This window comes from Notolepis coatsorum, assembly GCF_963971535.1.
Source record: "Notolepis coatsorum genome assembly, chromosome: 1".
Taxonomy (NCBI): domain Eukaryota; kingdom Metazoa; phylum Chordata; class Actinopteri; order Aulopiformes; family Paralepididae; genus Notolepis; species Notolepis coatsorum.
The window spans coordinates 4,019,711-4,037,210 of record NC_140165.1 but is presented as its reverse complement, the minus strand read 5'-3'; the positions used below and the strand labels follow the sequence as shown (position 1 = coordinate 4,037,210).

At 46.9% G+C, this 17,500-nt stretch overlaps 1 protein-coding gene across 1 annotated transcript in view; it reads right to left on the bottom strand.

Moving 5' to 3' along the window:
• Positions 1 to 17,500, bottom strand: part of LOC311241316 (uncharacterized protein) — a gene marked incomplete at its 5' end in the record, with an annotated part of 41,209 nt that overhangs the window by 3,422 nt on the left and 20,287 nt on the right. The window contains 5 exons of the mRNA XM_084330096.1: positions 43 to 190; positions 12,118 to 12,237; positions 12,955 to 13,065; positions 14,587 to 14,835; positions 17,192 to 17,278. Coding sequence (XP_084186222.1) covers positions 43 to 190; positions 12,118 to 12,237; positions 12,955 to 13,065; positions 14,587 to 14,835; positions 17,192 to 17,278 — 715 coding nt within the window. The remainder of the gene's footprint in view (positions 1 to 42; positions 191 to 12,117; positions 12,238 to 12,954; positions 13,066 to 14,586; positions 14,836 to 17,191; positions 17,279 to 17,500) is intronic.

Here is a 17,500-nt window from a genome sequence, read left to right as displayed (position 1 = left end):
AAGAGAGGGAGTTTAATCTCATTGGAGGAAAAGACCCCTGACCTTTGCGATCAATCTTGAAGTCGATGACGATTGGCTCGACGGTGCCTTCTCTGTTCCTGCCAAGCCCCTCCCCCGACCGCCAGCCCATCTTCCTCATCAGAAACTCTCCTACTCCACCCGAGACCGGAGCTGCTCGCAAGAACTGATCCTAGATCAGAGAGAGAGAGGGGGGGGGGTTAGAGAGAGAGGGAGGGGTAGAGAGAGGGAGGGGGGTAGAAAGAGAGAGAGAGAGAGAGAGGGGGGGTTAGAGAGAGAGGAAGGGGTAGAGAGAGGGAGGGGGGTAGAAAGAGAGGGGTAGAGAGAGAGAGGGGGGGGGTTAGAGAGAGAGGGAGGGGTAGAGAGAGGGGGGTAGAAAGAGAGGGGTAGAGAGAGGGAGGTGGGGTAGAGAGAGGGGGGGGTAGAGAGAGAGGGCGGTGGGGCAGAGAGAGAGGGAGGGGGGGTAGAGAGAGAGGGAGGGGGGGTAGAGAGAGGGAGAGACAGAAAGAGGCGGGGGGTAGAGAGAGAGACAGAGACAGAGAGAGAGAGGGGGGGTTAGAGAGAGGGAGGGGGGGAGAGAGAGAGGGAGGGGGGAGAGAGAGGGAGAGACAGAAAGAGGGGGGGGTAGAGAGAGAGACAGACAGACAGACAGAGAGAGGGGGGGTTAGAGAGAGAGCGGGGGTGAGGGAGAGAGACAGAGATGGGGGGGGTAGAGGGAGAGACAGACAGACAGAGAGAGATATAGAGAGAGAGGGAGGGGGTGGAGAGAGGGGGGGTAGAGAGAGAGGGAGGGGGGTAGAGAGAGAGGGGGATAGAGAGAGGGAGGGGAGAGAGAGAGAGGGGAAAGACAGAAAAAGGAAAGAAAAAGTATAGAAAAGAAAGGAAGAGAGGAGTGGAGGATGATAATTGATGCAGTGAAGTGAGAGAAAGAGAAGATAAAGGAGAGAGAGAGTGATGAGCAGCGGCATCTAGTCGTCTATACAACTACTGTTATAGAAATACTGACAATGATACACACACACACACACACACACACACACACAGACCATTTAATAAGAGGGTGTTTTTTATCTTATACTATAATGTCTCTTACACAAGTACACACACACACACACACACACACACACACGTATCAGAATGTGAATTAGCGGTGTGTTGGTACGTACCTATGCCCCTCCTCTGCGCCCCCTTCGTCAACCCGGCAACAAAGAGGGGGCCTGTGTCGCCATGGCAACAAGGACTGACCCTGAAACAGTCTAACATACAGAGAGGTGAGAGTTCACGGGGTCACCGTGTCAGGTGACCTCCGCAAACCACCACCTCCCTCCCGTCCTCCCTTCCTCCCTCTTACCTTCCCTCCTCCCCCACTTCCCCCTAAACCAGACCAGTCCAGTACAGTACAGTTCAAACCGGATTGAACCGGATTGAATTAGATGAAAACAGAAATTACTGGGATAAGACTAGTCTAGACCAGACCAGAAGATACTAGCTCAGCCTAGACTAGTCTAAACCAGACCAGACTAGTCTAACCTGGACCAGACTAGTCTAAACCAGACCAGACTAGTCTAACCTGGACCAGACTAGTCTAAACCAGACTGGACTAGTTTAAACCAGACCAGACTAGTCTAAACTAGACCAGACTAGTTTAAACCAGACCAGACTAGTCTAAACTAGACCAGACTAGTCTAAACCAGACCAGACTAGTCTAAACTAGACCAGACTAGTCTAAACCTAGCTGGTTCCTATTTACAAATGAACATAAGACTGAAAATATGTGTAGATCTGCTGGGCGACTGCATGTCATATAATTTCACTTTACTCACCTAAACATCTCCCCCACAGTTGCTGAAATGATCCACCTTCTCAAGCTTTCAACAGAGAGTCTGTCTGTTTTCTGAGGGCTGACATCTTGACTAGGATGTTATTTTCACCCCAAGTCGCATTGGATTCATCGCGGCAGCGTCTAGTAAACAGACAGACTTCTCCGTTTGAAATCTTGAGAAGTTGGACCATTTAAACCAGAGCAAACTAGTTTAAACAAGACCGGCAGATACTAGCTCAGACCAGACTAGTCTAAACCAGACCAGACTCGTTCAAACCAGACCACGCTAGTTTAAACCAGACCAGACTAGTTTGAACTAGACCACACTAGTTAAACCAGACCAGACTAGTTTGAACTAAACCAGACTAGTTCAAACCAGACCAGACTGGTTTGAACCAGACCAGTAGATACTAGCATTTTTACCAAAATGGACTATCCCTTTAACCAAAACCCAAACTAGCATTCTAACCCAAATCTGGACTATATCCCTGTAATCCTTCATTTGTAAATCTCTCCTCTGCATCCAGACTGAGATGAAATCTTAATTTAAACCTCTCTTTCAACTGGCACATCCACTGAGAGGAGTGTGTTAGGAATGTGAGATGTGCATCTAGAGAATGTTTAGAGAACGCTTAGAGAACCGTTAGAGAATGTTTAGAGAACCTTTAGAAAACGCTTAGAGCACTGTTAGAGAATGTTTAGAGAACGTTTGGAGAATGTTAAAGAATGTTTAGAGAATGTTTAGAGAACGTTTGGAGAATGTTAAAGAATGTTTAGAGAATGATTAGAGAACGTTTCAAGAATGTTTAGAAAACGTTAATATAACGTACACATTTATTTTAAATTTGTTGGACCTTATGGTGTTCTTCTTTTGTTCTTGACTTATTGTTATGTTTCTTCTTGACTTGTTTAAAGAAGACGTGTCGGTCCCATGGGGACATTAACGTGTGTTGTCGGGCCTTACAAATAAAATTTGATTTGATTTATTCCTGCAACATCTTGCACTTTGTGGGATTTCAGATGGAGATTTCGAGTTCCCTCAAAGACCGATTGACCACTAGGAGCTGCCCAGTACAACCACAGTCTGACACCGTTGACCACTAGGAGCTGCCCAGTACGACCACAGTCCGACACTGTTGACCACTAGGAGCTGCCCAGTACAACCACAGTCTGACACTGTTGACCACTAGGAGCTGCCCAGTACAACCACAGTCTGACACTGTTGACCACTAGGAGCTGCCCAGTACCACCACAGTCTGACACTGTTGACCACTAGGAGCTGCCCAGTACAACCACAGTCTGACACTGTTGACCACTAGGAGCTGCCCAGTACAACCACAGTCTGACACTGTTGACCACTAGGAGCTGCCCAGTACAACCACAGTCTGACACTGTTGACCACTAGGAGCTGCCCAGTACAACCACAGTCTGACACTGTTGACCACTAGGAGCTGCCCAGAACAACCACAGTCTGACACCGTTGACCACTAGGAGCTGCCCAGTACGCGTGTTGCTTTTTAACAGCGGAGGAGTGCAAGAATGTGACAATTTGACCATGTGACCGCGGCAGCGCGAGAGAGCGGCAATGCGGAAATAGGCTGTCTATTGCCATTCTCTAAGACAAACGCTAACCTTAACCAGCTCCTTAACAGAGCCTAAACTTAACCGTTCTAACCTTAACCAACTCCGAAACAATGCCTAACCTTAACCTTAACCATGCCTAACCTTAACCTTAACCATAGAAAGAATATTGCCATTCTCTAAGACAAACTCTAACCTTAACCAGCTCCTTAACAGCGCCTAAACTTAACCGTTCTAACCTTAACCAACTCCGAAACAATGCCTAACCTTAACCTTAACCATGCCTAACCTTAACCTTAACCATAGAAAGAATATTGCCATTCTCTAAGACAAACTCTAACCTTAACCAGCTCCTTAACAGCGCCTAAACTTAACCGTTCTAACCTTAACCAACTCCGAAACAATGCCTAACCTTAACCTTAACCTTAACCATGCCTAACCTTAACCGGCGAAAGAATACACGTTAAAAAAAAATTGATGGGATTCGAACTTGTCAACAACGGACCGCAGGACCGCTGCGCTGCCAGGTGAGCTGAGCTTCGAATGAAAATCATGGCGGATTAGGGCGGTTACATAATGCCGCAAGCTCTGCCGCTCCGCTCTGCGGTTGCCGCGCCTGCCGCGGGGCGTGTCGCAGCCAATCAGGGAAAACGCGGAAGCAACGGCAGCACTGCTCCGCTGTTAATAAGCAATAGGCGTCCAGTACAACCACAGTCTGACACCGTTGACCACTAGGAGCTGCCCAGTACAACCACAGTCTGACACTGTTGACCACTAGGAGCTGCACAGTACAACCACAGTCTGACACCGTTGACCACTAGGAGCTGCCCAGTACAACCACAGTCTGACACTGTTGACCACTAGGAGCTGCACAGTACAACCACAGTCTGACACTGTTGACCACTAGGAGCTGCCCAGTACAACCACAGTCTGACACTGTTGACCACTAGGAGCTGCACAGTACAACCACAGTCTGACACCGTTGACCACTGAGCAGCTCCACAGTAGCAGTTAGGGCTAGGTGCCTTGCTCAAGGACACTTCAGCGGTTGGTATCGAGGGAGGGGAGAGAGTTCCCGCCGGGTCTGGGGGATCAAACCGACGACCTTCTGGTCACATGCCCGATTCTCTTAACCTCTAGGCCACCGCTGTTTGTTTGCTATCGGTATGGGAACATAGTAACATTACATACATGTACTCACACACACACACACACACACACACACACGCACGCACACACACACACACACGCACACACACAAACAAGAGGCCTGTCGTCCTGGCTACAGTAAGCCGTGTAGTGTGTTAGCATGTATCTGCGTGCCGTGTCATGCCAACCGACACACATACATGTCTGTCCTCCGGTCTCATGTGTCACAAGACGACAGCTGGCGCACGGAAGGCATGTCAGCGGCGCGGCCCCTAATGTGACGGCTCTGTCGACGTGCTGCCACATGTCAGCCCCGGACCTGAGAGGTCAGAGGTCAGAGGGGTCAGAGGGGAGCAGGTTCTAGAGTCAGCCCCGGACCTGAGAGGTCAGAGGTCAGAGGGGTCAGAGGGGAGCAGGTTCTAGAGTCAGCCCCGGACCGGAGAGGTCAGAGGGGAGGAGGTTCTAGAGTCAGCTCTGGACCGGAGAGGTCAGAGGTCAGAGGGGAGCAGGTTCTAGAGTCAGCTCTGGACCTGAGAGGTCAGAGGGGTCAGAGAGGAGGAGGTTCTAGAGTCAGCCCCGGACCTGAGAGGTCAGAGGTCAGAGGGGAGCAGGTTCTAGAGTCAGCTCTGGACCTGAGAGGTCAGAGGGGTCAGAGAGGAGGAGGTTCTAGAGTCAGCCCCGGACCTGAGAGGTCAGAGGTCAGAGGGGAGCAGGTTCTAGAGTCAGCTCTGGACCTGAGAGGTCAGAGGGGTCAGAGAGGAGGAGGTTCTAGAGTCAGCTCTGGACCGGAGAGGTCAGAGGGGTCAGAGAGGAGCAGGTTCTAGAGTCAGCTCTGGACCGGAGAGGTCAGAGGGGTCAGAGAGGAGCAGGTTCTAGAGTCAGCTCTGGACCGGAGAGGTCAGAGGGGTCAGAGAGGAGCAGGTTCTAGAGTCAGCTCTGGACCGGAGAGGTCAGAGAGGAGCAGGTTCTAGAGTCAGCTCTGGACCGGAGAGGTCAGAGGGGTCAGAGGGGAGGAGGTTCTAGAGTCAGCTCTGGACCGGAGAGGTCAGAGGGGTCAGAGAGGAGCAGGTTCTAGAGTCAGCTCTGGACCGGAGAGGTCAGAGGGGTCAGAGGGGAGGAGGTTCTAGAGTCAGCTCTGGACCGGAGAGGTCAGAGAGGAGCAGGTTCTAGAGTCAGCTCTGGACCGGAGAGGTCAGAGGGGTCAGAGGGGAGGAGGTTCTAGAGTCAGCTCTGGACCGGAGAGGTCAGAGGGGTCAGAGGGGAGGAGGTTCTAGAGTCAGCTCTGGACCGGAGAGGTCAGAGGGGTCAGAGGGGAGGAGGTTCTAGAGTCAGCTCTGGACCGGAGAGGTCAGAGAGGTCAGAGGGGAGCAGGTTCTAGAGTCAGCTCTGGACCGGAGAGGTCAGAGAGGTCAGAGGGGAGCAGGTTCTAGAGTCAGCTCTGGACCGGAGAGGTCAGAGAGGTCAGAGGGGTCAGAGGGGAGGAGGTTCTAGAGTCAGCTCTGGACCGGAGAGGTCAGAGGGGTCAGAGGGGTCACAAGGCAGGTCAGAGGGGTCAGAGGGGTCACAAGGCAGGTCAGAGGTCAGAGAGTGAGGGATTCATACGCACTGAGAGCAGTGATGAGACCAGACCTGGCACGTTGAGATGACCAGCCTTGGCCTCACAGATTCTGGTGTTTTAGTGAGAGAACGTGACTCCTAGTTGACAACTGAAATGTTCACAAGCTTCGATTCAAAAGTCACCACCAGGAGGAGGATTTTCACATCAATATATGATTGTGAATTGGGCGGCCGGGTAGCGCAGCGGATTAAGCGTCTGTCTACCACCGCAGAGGCACTGGTATCGAATCCAGCTCGTCAACGGTGCCTCCGGCTTGGGCCGGTCGTCATACTGACACAATTGGCGGTGTCAGCGGGAGGGAAGCCGGTGGGGTGGTGTTCTGGTTGTTGTAAACAGCGACTCCTACAGGTCGGTCAGGGCGCCTGCACAGCGAGGAAGGGATCTGGGTGAGGTAAGATATTCCTTTATTGATCCCCTTGGGGAAATTCAGGCATCATAGCAGCATGGGGGGGAGGGGGGGGGGTACAGGTAGTAAAACAACACAGTGTACAGGTAGTAAAAAACAACACAGGCAGTGTAAACAATTTGATCAATATGGTCAATATAATTACTATCTGACTAGCTGAAGAAATATTCACATTATTCACAGTGTCACATAAGGTGCAGTATGCATAAGGTAGTGTTATAATTTACTATCTACTGAGTCTACATTATTCACAGTATCACGGTATCCACTGAAATATACATTATTCACAGTATCACAGTATCCACATAAGGTGCAGTAAGCCTAAGGTAGTGTAGGTTGTACTCCTTGGGTTCCTATAAGTCCCTAAGGTAGTGTGCCCTCCCACGCGTTACACTTCACCAATGAGAGTCTTCGCTGCCAGGTGAAAAGAGGCTGCTGGCTGTCTCCTATGTATCGCAGGAAGCATGTGATAGACTTCAGGGCTCCCTAGACCGGCCAGTGGGGGGCAAATGTGTGCAACGACCAGGAAGGGGAGGGGGGAATTGGCATAACGACTAAAATTGGGATGGGTGGAAAATACAAGAAAAACAGGAGGAGAAAAAGTGGATCAAACAATATATATATGATTGTAAATTCAAGATCCATTACTGCAGAAACACACAGTTGAGAACGACCAGATCATCAATATCCTCAATTTTGTATTGATATTTGTGTTTATTTAGTATTGATATTTGTGTTTATTGTGTGTTTATTTTGTGTTTATTTTGTATTTATTTTGTATTTATTTTGTATTTATTTTGTATTTATTTTGTGTCGATTTTGTATTTATTTTGTGTTGACATTGTATTTATTTTGTATTGATATTGTATTAATTTTTTATTGATATTGAATTTATTTTTGTATTGATAGGAGTTCTGTTGAAAGCATTACAGCTCAAAGGAAGCCTTTCAAAAAAACAAAACCTCCTTCATTGACAAAAATAACTCCTCTTTCACGGGTCATCAGGGGCTGTGGTGTGGGGTGGTGTGGGAACCAACACCCTCTCCGCTCGTCAACACTCCCCGTGGTGTGGGGTGGGGTGGGAACCAACACCCTCTCCTCTCGTCAACACTCCCCGTGGTGTGGTGTGGGGTGGGAACCAACACCCTCTCCTCTCGTCAACACTCCCCGTGGGGTGGGGTGGGGTGGGAACCAACACCCTCTCCTCTCGTCAACACTCCCCGTGGGGTGGGGTGGGGTGGGAACCAACACCCTCTCCTCTCGTCAACACTCCCCGTGGTGTGGGGTGGGAACCAACACCAAGACCGGCAGAAAGCAGGTTTTTACAGGGAAATTGGGTCTTATCATGAGAACTAGGCTACCGGTTGTTTCAGCAGGGGTCTCATTTGTTTACTGTAAATCATACCAAGGTATCACGACCAGTCTGACAATGATATATTTTGTTGAAGATTCACGGTTAACCGTCTGTAGTGTGGTAGTGAAAGGATTAACCTTCTGTAGTGTGGTAGTGAAAGGTTAACCTTCTGTAGTGGTAGTGAAAGGATTAACCTTCTGTAGTGTGGTAGTGAAAGGTTAACCTTCTGTAGTGTGGTAGTGAAAGGTTTAACCTTCTGTAGTGTGGTAGTGAAAGGGTTAACCGTCTGTAGTGTGGTAGTGAAAGGTTTAACCTTCTGTAGTGTGGTAGTGAAAGGTTAACCTTCTGTAGTGTGGTAGTGAAAGGTTAACCTTCTGTAGTGTGGTAGTGAAAGGTTAACCGTCTGTAGTGTGGTAGTGAAAGGGTTAACCTTCTGTAGTGTGGTAGTGAAAGGTTAACCTTCTGTAGGGTAGTGAAAGGTTTAACCTTCTGTAGTGTGGTAGTGAACGGGTTAACCTTCTGTAGTGTGGTTGTGAAAGGGCTAACCCTTTGTCGTATGGCAGTGAAAGGGTTAACCTCCTGTATTGTCACAGTGAAAGGGTTAACCGTTTGGTAGTGAAAGGGTTAAATGGACTGGTTGTCACACAGCGTTGAGACCGAGGAACATTAGAGGGATCCGTGAGGTGCCTCGCGTCTAAAAATATGATCCAGATTAGTCGCTGGTCCAAGTCCCACATTCCAATCTACGTCATTTGGCAAACCTCTATACTATACACACTACTACTAGTAACAACACGCACGCACACACACACACACACGCACGCACACACACAGCTTTGGGGTCGGTAGTTTATGACACTAAAGTTCAATACTACCTTTACTGCGTCAGTACTACCTTTACTGCGTCAGTACTACCTTTACTGTGGACTCAGTACTACCTTTACTGCGTCAGTACTACCTTTACTGCGTCAGTACTACCTTTACTGTATCAATACTACCTTTACTGCGTCAGTACTACCTTTACTGTGTCAGTACTACCTTTACTGTATCAATACTACCTTTACTGTATCAATACTACCTTTACTGCGTCAGTACGACCTTTACTGTGTCAGTACTACCTTTACTGTGTCAGTACAACCTTTACTGTATCAATACTACCTTTACTGCATCAGTACAACCTTTACTGTGTCAGTACTACCTTTACTGCGTCAGTACTACCTTTACTGTGTCAGTACTACCTTTACTGTGTCAGTACCTTTACTGTATCAATACTACCTTTACTGTGTCAGTACTACCTTTACTGTGTCAGTACTACCTTTACTGTGTCAGTACCTTTACTGTATCAATACTACCTTTACTGTGTCAGTACTACCTTTACTGTGTCAGTACCTTTACTGTATCAATACTACCTTTACTGTGGACTCAGTACGACCTTTACTGTGTCAGTACCTTTACTGTATCAATCAATACTACCTTTACTGTGTCAGTACTAGCTTTACTGTATCAATCAATACTACCTTTACTGTGTCAGTACGACCTTTACTGTGTCAGTACTAGCTTTACTGTGTCAATACTACCTTTACTGTGTCAGTACTAGCTTTACTGTGTCAATACTACCTTTACTGTGTCAGTACTACCTTTACTGTGTCAGTACTACCTTTACTGCGTCAGTACTACCTTTACTGCGTCAGTACTACCTTTACTGTGTCAGTACTACTGCGCCTCGGGCCTAATGACCACCCCTAGGCATGGTCTAATTCTCACAACCCACTCCTGCGCGTGATGTAATGCTTTATTGAAAGCTTATTTGTTGCCTGTCGTAGGGCTTGGCGATATGGCCAAAAACGTTATCGCGATAAAATTATTTTCATATAACTCGATATCGATAATTATCGTCGATATAATTTCTGTCAAGTTTAATTAACTTCTTATGACCGGCGCCGATGGACGGGCTATTAATAGACTTGTTTTGCTGCTGCGAATGTCTCGAGTTGATGTCGTCATCAGTCCGCGCACGTTAGCCAGAGCAAGCGGTGTATCCCATGACAATGTACTAAATATCACCCTAAAATACTCCGTTTCGCCCCAATACATTGCAACGACGTCCACCGCATACCCCACACTACTCTAACCGTGGCCTCAGAATTCACGCCACACACCCACTCGGCACGTAAACTATAAAATAGCGGCGTGCAAGCTAATTATCCTAGCCAGCCTTGTTTCCAATGTACTAAATATCACCCTAAAATACTCTGTTTCGCCCCAATACATTGCAACGACGTCCACCGCATTACCCCACACTACTCTAACCGTGGCCTCAGAATTCACGCCACACACCCACTCGGCACGTAAACTATAAAATAGCGGCGTGCAAGCTAATTATCCTAGCCAGCCTTGTTTCCAATGTACTAAATATCACCCTAAAATACTCAGTTTCGCCCCAATACATTGCAACGACGTCCACCGCATAAAAGTGAATCAGAAACATCAGAATGTCATCTTTCAAAAGAGACCAGGCTCATGCATGTGCTATAAGTATAAAGTAATAATGTTGTTTTGGATTGCAAAAAAAGTATGCAGTCCTCAAGTTCAAGTAAAAAAATTGCCACTTTTCTACCCGCTTGATAAGAGGATAAAACAAATAAAATCTTTGAATGGAATGTTTGTGTAGTTCTCTATCTTCCAACATGGCTGCCTGTAACCAATGGTAACCACTGTGACTCGTTTCCACTGTGTTCCACTGTGACTCGTTTACAAGATCCAGTAATAAGACAACAATTTAATGGAACATATGTTAACATTTCTGTCGATATCATTTCTGATATCAACACATAGCAACCGTTGTTTCTTCCAACATGGAGGACAAATGGCCATTTCTAAACATCCCGTAAAGGTCTCTATTAGCTGTCCTATTCAATTAGCTGATTTGCTTAATGATTTCCTAGTCAATTAGCTGATTGGATGACCAATGTTCTAGTCAATTAGCTGATTGGATTTATCATTTCCTAGTCGATTAGCTGATTGGATTTATCATTTCCTAGTCAATTAGCTGATTGGATTTATCATTTCCTAGTCGATTAGCTGATTGGATGAAACATTTCCTAGTCGATTAGCTGATTGGATGACCAATTTCCTAGTCAATTAGGTGATTGGATAAATAATGACCTAGTCAATTAGGTGATTGGATGAATAACGTCGTAGTCAGTTGGCTGATTGGATGAATAGTGTCCTAGTCAGTTAGCTGATTGGATGAATAGTGTCCTAGTCAGTTAGCTGATTGGATGACCATCAGTTAGCTAAGGTTGTGTAGTGTTTTGGAGAGAGATCTGTCTCCACTGTCAGTTAGCTAAGGTCGTGTAGTGTTTTGAAGAGAGCTCCATATCCACTGTCAGTTAGCTAAGGTTGTGTAGTGTTTTGAAGAGAGCTCTGTCTCCACTATCAGTTAGCTAAGGTTGTGTAGTGTTTTGAAGAGAGCTCTATCTCCACTATCAGTTAGCTAAGGTTGTGTAGTGTTTTGAAGAGAGCTCTGTCTCCACTATCAGTTAGCTAAGGTTGTGTAGTGTTTTGAAGAGAGCTCTGTCTCCACTGTCAGTTAGCTACGGTTGTGTAGTGTTTTGAAGAGAGCTCTGTCTCCACTGTCAGTTAGCTAAGGTTGTGTAGTGTTTTGGAGAGAGCTCTGTCTCCACTATCAGTTAGCTAAGGTTGTGTAGTGTTTTGGAGAGAGCTCTGTCTCCACTGTCAGTTAGCTACGGTTGTGTAGTGTTTTGGAGAGAGCTCTGTCTCCACTATCAGTTAGCTAAGGTTGTGTAGTGTTTTGGAGAGAGCTCTGTCTCCACTGTCAGTTAGCTAAGGTTGTGTAGTGTTTTGGAGAGAGCTCTGTCTCCACTATCAGTTAGCTAAGGTTGTGTAGTGTTTTGGAGAGAGCTCTGTCTCCACTATCAGTTAGCTAAGGTTGTGTAGTGTTTTGGAGAGAGCTCTGTCTCCACTGTCAGTTAGCTAAGGTTGTGTAGTGTTTTGGAGAGAGCTCTGTCTCCACCACCACAGCTCTACAGTTACAGGGCTCTGGACATACAGTACAACTAGACCATGTAGAGAAGATAGTGTGTGTGTGTCTGCGTGTGTGCGTGCGTGCGTGCGTGTGTGTGTGTGTGTGCGTGTGTGAGGTGTACCTTCTTCAGCCAGGCCTGAGGCCCACCGGTGGAGAGCTCCTCAGAGGAGAGAACCTGAGCTCCCGTGGTACCGGTGAAGAGACCGGGAATGGGCAGGTTGGAATTGGCCCAGGCGTCAACCTAGAGACACACAGTGGGGAAGAGACCAGGAATATAGTGTTGGAATGGGCCCAGGCACGTTGTATTGTGTGTGTGTGTATTGTTAGAATAGGACAAGGAGAAATCAAGAGACTTCCCGGTGGAGCGGGCGGCCGGGTAGCGCAGCGGACTAAGCATCTGTCTACCACCGCAGAGACAGTGGGATCGAATCCAACTGCCAGCGGTACCTCCGGCTTGGTCGGTCGGTCGTCCGTGCTGACACAATTGGCAGTGTCAGCGGGTGGAAAGCCGGTGGGGTGGGTCCTGGTCGTTGTAAAACAGCGACTCCTACAGGTCGGTCGGGGCGCCTGCACAGCGAGGGAGGGAACTGGGGGAGGGTAGTGTGATCCTCCCACGCGTTACACCTCCCCGGTGAGAGTTGTGTGTGTATTGTGTGTGTATTGTGTGTGTATTGTGTGTGCATTGTGTGTGTATTGTGTGTGCATTGTGTGTGCATTGTGTGTGTATTGTGTGTGCATTGTGTGTGTATTGTGTGTGTATTGTGTGTGTATTGTGTGTGTATTGTGTGTGTATTGTGTGTGTAATGTGTGTGTATTGTGTGTGTAATGTGTGTGTATTGTGTGTGTATTGTGTGTGTATTGTGTGTGTATTGTGTGTGTATTGTGTGTGTATCGTGTGTGTATTGTGTGTGTATTGTGTGTGTATCGTGTGTGCATTGTGTGTGTATTGTGTGTCTACCTGCTCCTGGGCATGGCTCAGCATGCAGATGGCGCTGACATCATAGGGGTTCTCAGCCAATCGCCTCTGAGCTTTGATCCTCTCTGTCACGGCCTGAGTGATATCTACCGGCTAGAGAGAGAGAGAGAGCGCGAGAGAGAGAGAGAGAGAGAGAGAGAGAGAGAGAGACAGAGAGAGAGAGAGAGAGAGAGAGACAGAGAGAGAGAGAGAGAGAGAGAGAGAGAGAGAGAGAGAGAGAGAGAGAGAGAGAGAGAGAGAGAGAGAGAGAGAGAGAGAGAGAGTAGTACAGTGTATGTGTGTGGGGGGGAGATAGAGAAGATTAGATGCGATTGAAATGTATTATCATACAGCACAAGTACAAAGAAAATAAGTTTGACATCCAACCAGAGTGCAAATGTAACAGTGAAGTGCAACAGCGATATACGATGTACAGGTGATTAAACTGGGTATAACATATATAAATAAGTACTACCGAGTTATAGTGCTAATCATAATGTATGTGTGAGTTGCAGTAGTAATATGTACAGTTATACAGGTATAAAGACACTATGGTAGTAAGTTATACTGGCCAGCAGTGTAACTAGTAAGAGTAGGATATGTACATATATTGATATAGTATCTACAGATATGTAAAAATGATTATATGCAGGTATTTACAGACGGATATACGGTAAGGATAAATATATGTATGCGATATGAGAAGCGTCGTGTGTCGAAAACAACCTGAACCATCCCTCTTACAGTCCCTTATAGTATATTATAGGGCTGTCCCCGACTAAGGATTTGGATGGTCGACTATGATTGGCCATAATTTGCCGTCAGTCTATAAAAAATATATATATAATTTTTTTTTGTATCATTCAATTTGGGCTGTGGGCGGTGCTTAATGTCTGAAGGAGTCGACTGAAGGCTTCTTGTTCTCTGCAAAAGCATTCAATTGGTCCCCTGATGGATACATCTTGATATTTGTCTAGTCTAGTGTGTTCATTAGATGGGTGAAATCCTCTTTCAGTGCCTCTGTGCCTATTTTCGTAGGCAGTTAGCCTCTGGTATGCGTGCCATTAGCGTTAGCCACGCTTCTAGGTCTCTTTTCTTTTGGAAAGAATGATACAAAAAATTAAATAAAATAAAATTATAAATAGATATATATGTTTTTATATATATTCGACTAAGAGGTTGGCCAGTCGACTATGGCTCCTTTCGACCGATTAGTCGACTAATCGACTAATAGGGGTCAGCCCTAGAGCACACACACACCTAAGACTGGCACACACAGGGAGAGAGAGAGAGAGAGAGAGAGAGAGAGAGAGAGAGAGAGAGAGAGAGAGACAGAGAGAGAGAGAGAGAGAGAGAGAGAGAGAGAGAGAGACAGAGAGAGACAGAGAGAGAGCAAGGGAGAGAAGGAGAGAGAGACGGAGGGACACAGAGAGACAGAGAGGGAGGGAGTGAGAGAGGTAGATATAAGACTGGTACTCACACACACACACCTAAGACTGGTACACACACACACACACCTAAGACTGGTACACACACACACACCTAAGACTGGCACACACACACACATTTAAGACTGGCACACACACACACCTAAGACTGGCACACACACACACACAAGACTGGCACACCTCCTACCTGTAGATTTGGCGAGGGTTCAGGGAACACACTGTCATTGGCCGACACCACCGCTGGCTGCTCCCCCGTAACCGCCGGCAACCCCGTCGCTGAGGGCGTCTCGTCGGACGACGGCGTGGCTCCCGTTGCCACTCCGGGAATGGTCGCCGGGGTCTTGTTGCCAGCGGCTGCCGCGGCCGCAGCTCTGGACTTCTCTGACGACTTCTCGACCGGGACCCATTCGCCGTACGCCCCGGGGGTGTCGCCCTCCTGGGAGCGACGACAACAACAACCGTTACCATGGAGACAGAGTGGAGGGTAGACTACAGAACAGCTCCAGACTGGAGGGCACTGTTACCACGTCCAGGGCTCTAACTCTAACTGTACAGTAGGGATGATTTGCAGTCAGAGCCACTCAGTTCTGGAACATCCTACCGACTGAAATAAGACACTGTGCTTACCTACCACACCTTTACAAAACTGGTTATTAACCCATCAAACATGTGATCACTTTTAATCAGTTCATTGTGTATTTTATTATCGCTTTTACTATTATGTTGGATTGTGTTGTAAATACTGTGTTTTACTTTTTTTGAATGCTTCCGTTCTAGGTGTATGGTCGGTTTTATAAACATCTTGCCAAAAGGACTACAGTTGCGAATTAATAAAATAAAACTGACACATTTACAGAAATGTTTATTAATGTGTACCGTCCTTTATTTATTTACATATATTTTTATCCTGTTTTTCTCCTCCTGTTTTTCTGTGTTTTTTCTCCCATCCCAATTTAGTCGTGCCAATTCCCCCCTCCCCTTCCTGGTCGTTGCTCGCATGTACCCCCCACTGGTCGGTCTAGGGAGGGTTGATAGATACGATCGCGTGTCCCCTCCGATACATGCAGAGTCAGCCAGCCACTTCTTTTCACCTGCCAGCGCGGACTCTCATTGGCGAGGTGTAACGTGTGGGAAGCTCACACTACCCTCGCCATCTCCCTTCCTCGCTGTGCAGGTGCCCTTACCGACCTGTAGGAGTCGCCGTTTACAACGACCAGATTACCACCCACCGGCTTCCCTCCCGCTGACTCTGCCAATTGTGTCAGTATGACGGCCGGCCAAGCCGGAGGCACCACAGCTGGATTCGATACCAGTGTCTCTCGCGTTGGTGACGAGCACTTAGTCCGCTGCGCCACCCAGCCGCCCTGTGTACTGTCCTTTTTTAAATGAACTGAAACTGAAACTGGATGAGTTAGAATTTTCTAACTTTCGAATAGTCGTGGCAGTCTCCACATTCGATTTTCATGTCAGAGTAAAAAAAAGAAAATATATAATTATTTTTATAATTTATTATTATAAATGTTTTAATAATTAATTTATTAAAACCGGTTGATGGGCCAATGCAATGCTGCTATTATGGGCTACGATGGTGAATGGTGTCACTTTGATTTATTGTCGGTCAGCGTTCTGAAGGATTATCTGAAGTGCCTATTTATGTGCAATACCCTTTGATTTTAATGATCCATTCTATTAAAAAGAATAACTGAATTGAACTGAAACTGAACATTTTAACTGAATTTAAACTGATAGACAATTTCGTGTTTTTCTTTTTTTTTATAATTTATTTTTATTTTTATTTATTATTTCTGATTTTGGTCAGTCATGCACATCCCTAGAGCACAGCATGCAGCGCACAGTTAACGTGTGAACACCGTACATCTACAGTTAACACCGTACATCTACAGTTAACACCGTACATCTACAGTTTCAAGTTTCAAGTTTCTTTAATAGTTGTCATACAGAAGTACAGAATACTTTTATACAAAATGCTTCTTACTGTTACGCTCCAGAGACTGTGCTAGACAAGATAAGTATGAATAAAATAAAGTAGCATGTAAAAAGAAGTAAAAATAGGTCCCAGTGTTCAGTATAGACATATGTACAATGTTCGATGCAGACTAGAAGTAACTGAGTTACCATACAATATACAATATACTATGCAATATACTAATATACAATGCTATATAGTGCAAAGCAGAAATGGCATGAGGTACAATTTAGGTACAATTTACAGTAAGGTGTACGAGTTGTAGTGCAAATGCTTTACCAATAAATATAAAGTGTGATTAGGTGATCTAAAGTGTGGAGAGTGGGTGCTGCAGTGTGTTGTTTGTTTAAAGTGAGTGTGTGCGTGTGGATGTGTGTGCTGTGTGCATTTGATGGTTGTTGCATAGTGTTTATTGTTCGTTGAGCAGCCTGATGGCCTGGGGATAGAAGCTTCTTCTGAGTCTTTCTGTGCTCGCCTTGAGACTCCGGTATCGCTTGCCTGACCGCAGCAGTTCAAAGAGGCAGTTGTTCGGGTGGCTGGAGTCCTTGATGATTCTCTTAGCCTTACCCCTGCACCGCTTGTTGTAGATGTTCTGGAGGGTGGGAAGCCCCCCTCCAGTTGTGCGTTCCGCTGAACGTGTCACTCTTTGTAGTCTGCTTCGGTCTTGTGCAGTGCTATTCCCAAACCAGGAGGTGATGTTGCCAGTCAGGATGCTCTCTATTAACGTGTGAACACGTACATCTACAGTTAACGTGTGAACACCGCACATCTACAGTTAACATGTGAACACCGTACATCTACACACCTTCAACCTGTGTTGAGATCCTGAGGATACAGGAAACACCTTCGCCATGCCAGCATCACTACGCACTGCTGGTCTCACCGACGCATTCTGAGAGAGAGGAGAGGAGGAGAGAGGAGAGGAGAGGAGAGGAGAGGAGAGGAGAGGAGAGGAGAGGGGAAGGGAGGGGAGAGGAGAGGAGAGGAGAGGAGAGGAGAGGAGAGGAGAGGAGAGGAGAGGAGAGGAGAGGAGAGGAGAGGAGAGGAGAGGAGAGGAGAGGAGAGGAGAGAGGAGAGGAGAGGAGAGGAGAGGAGAGGAGAGGAGATGAGACAA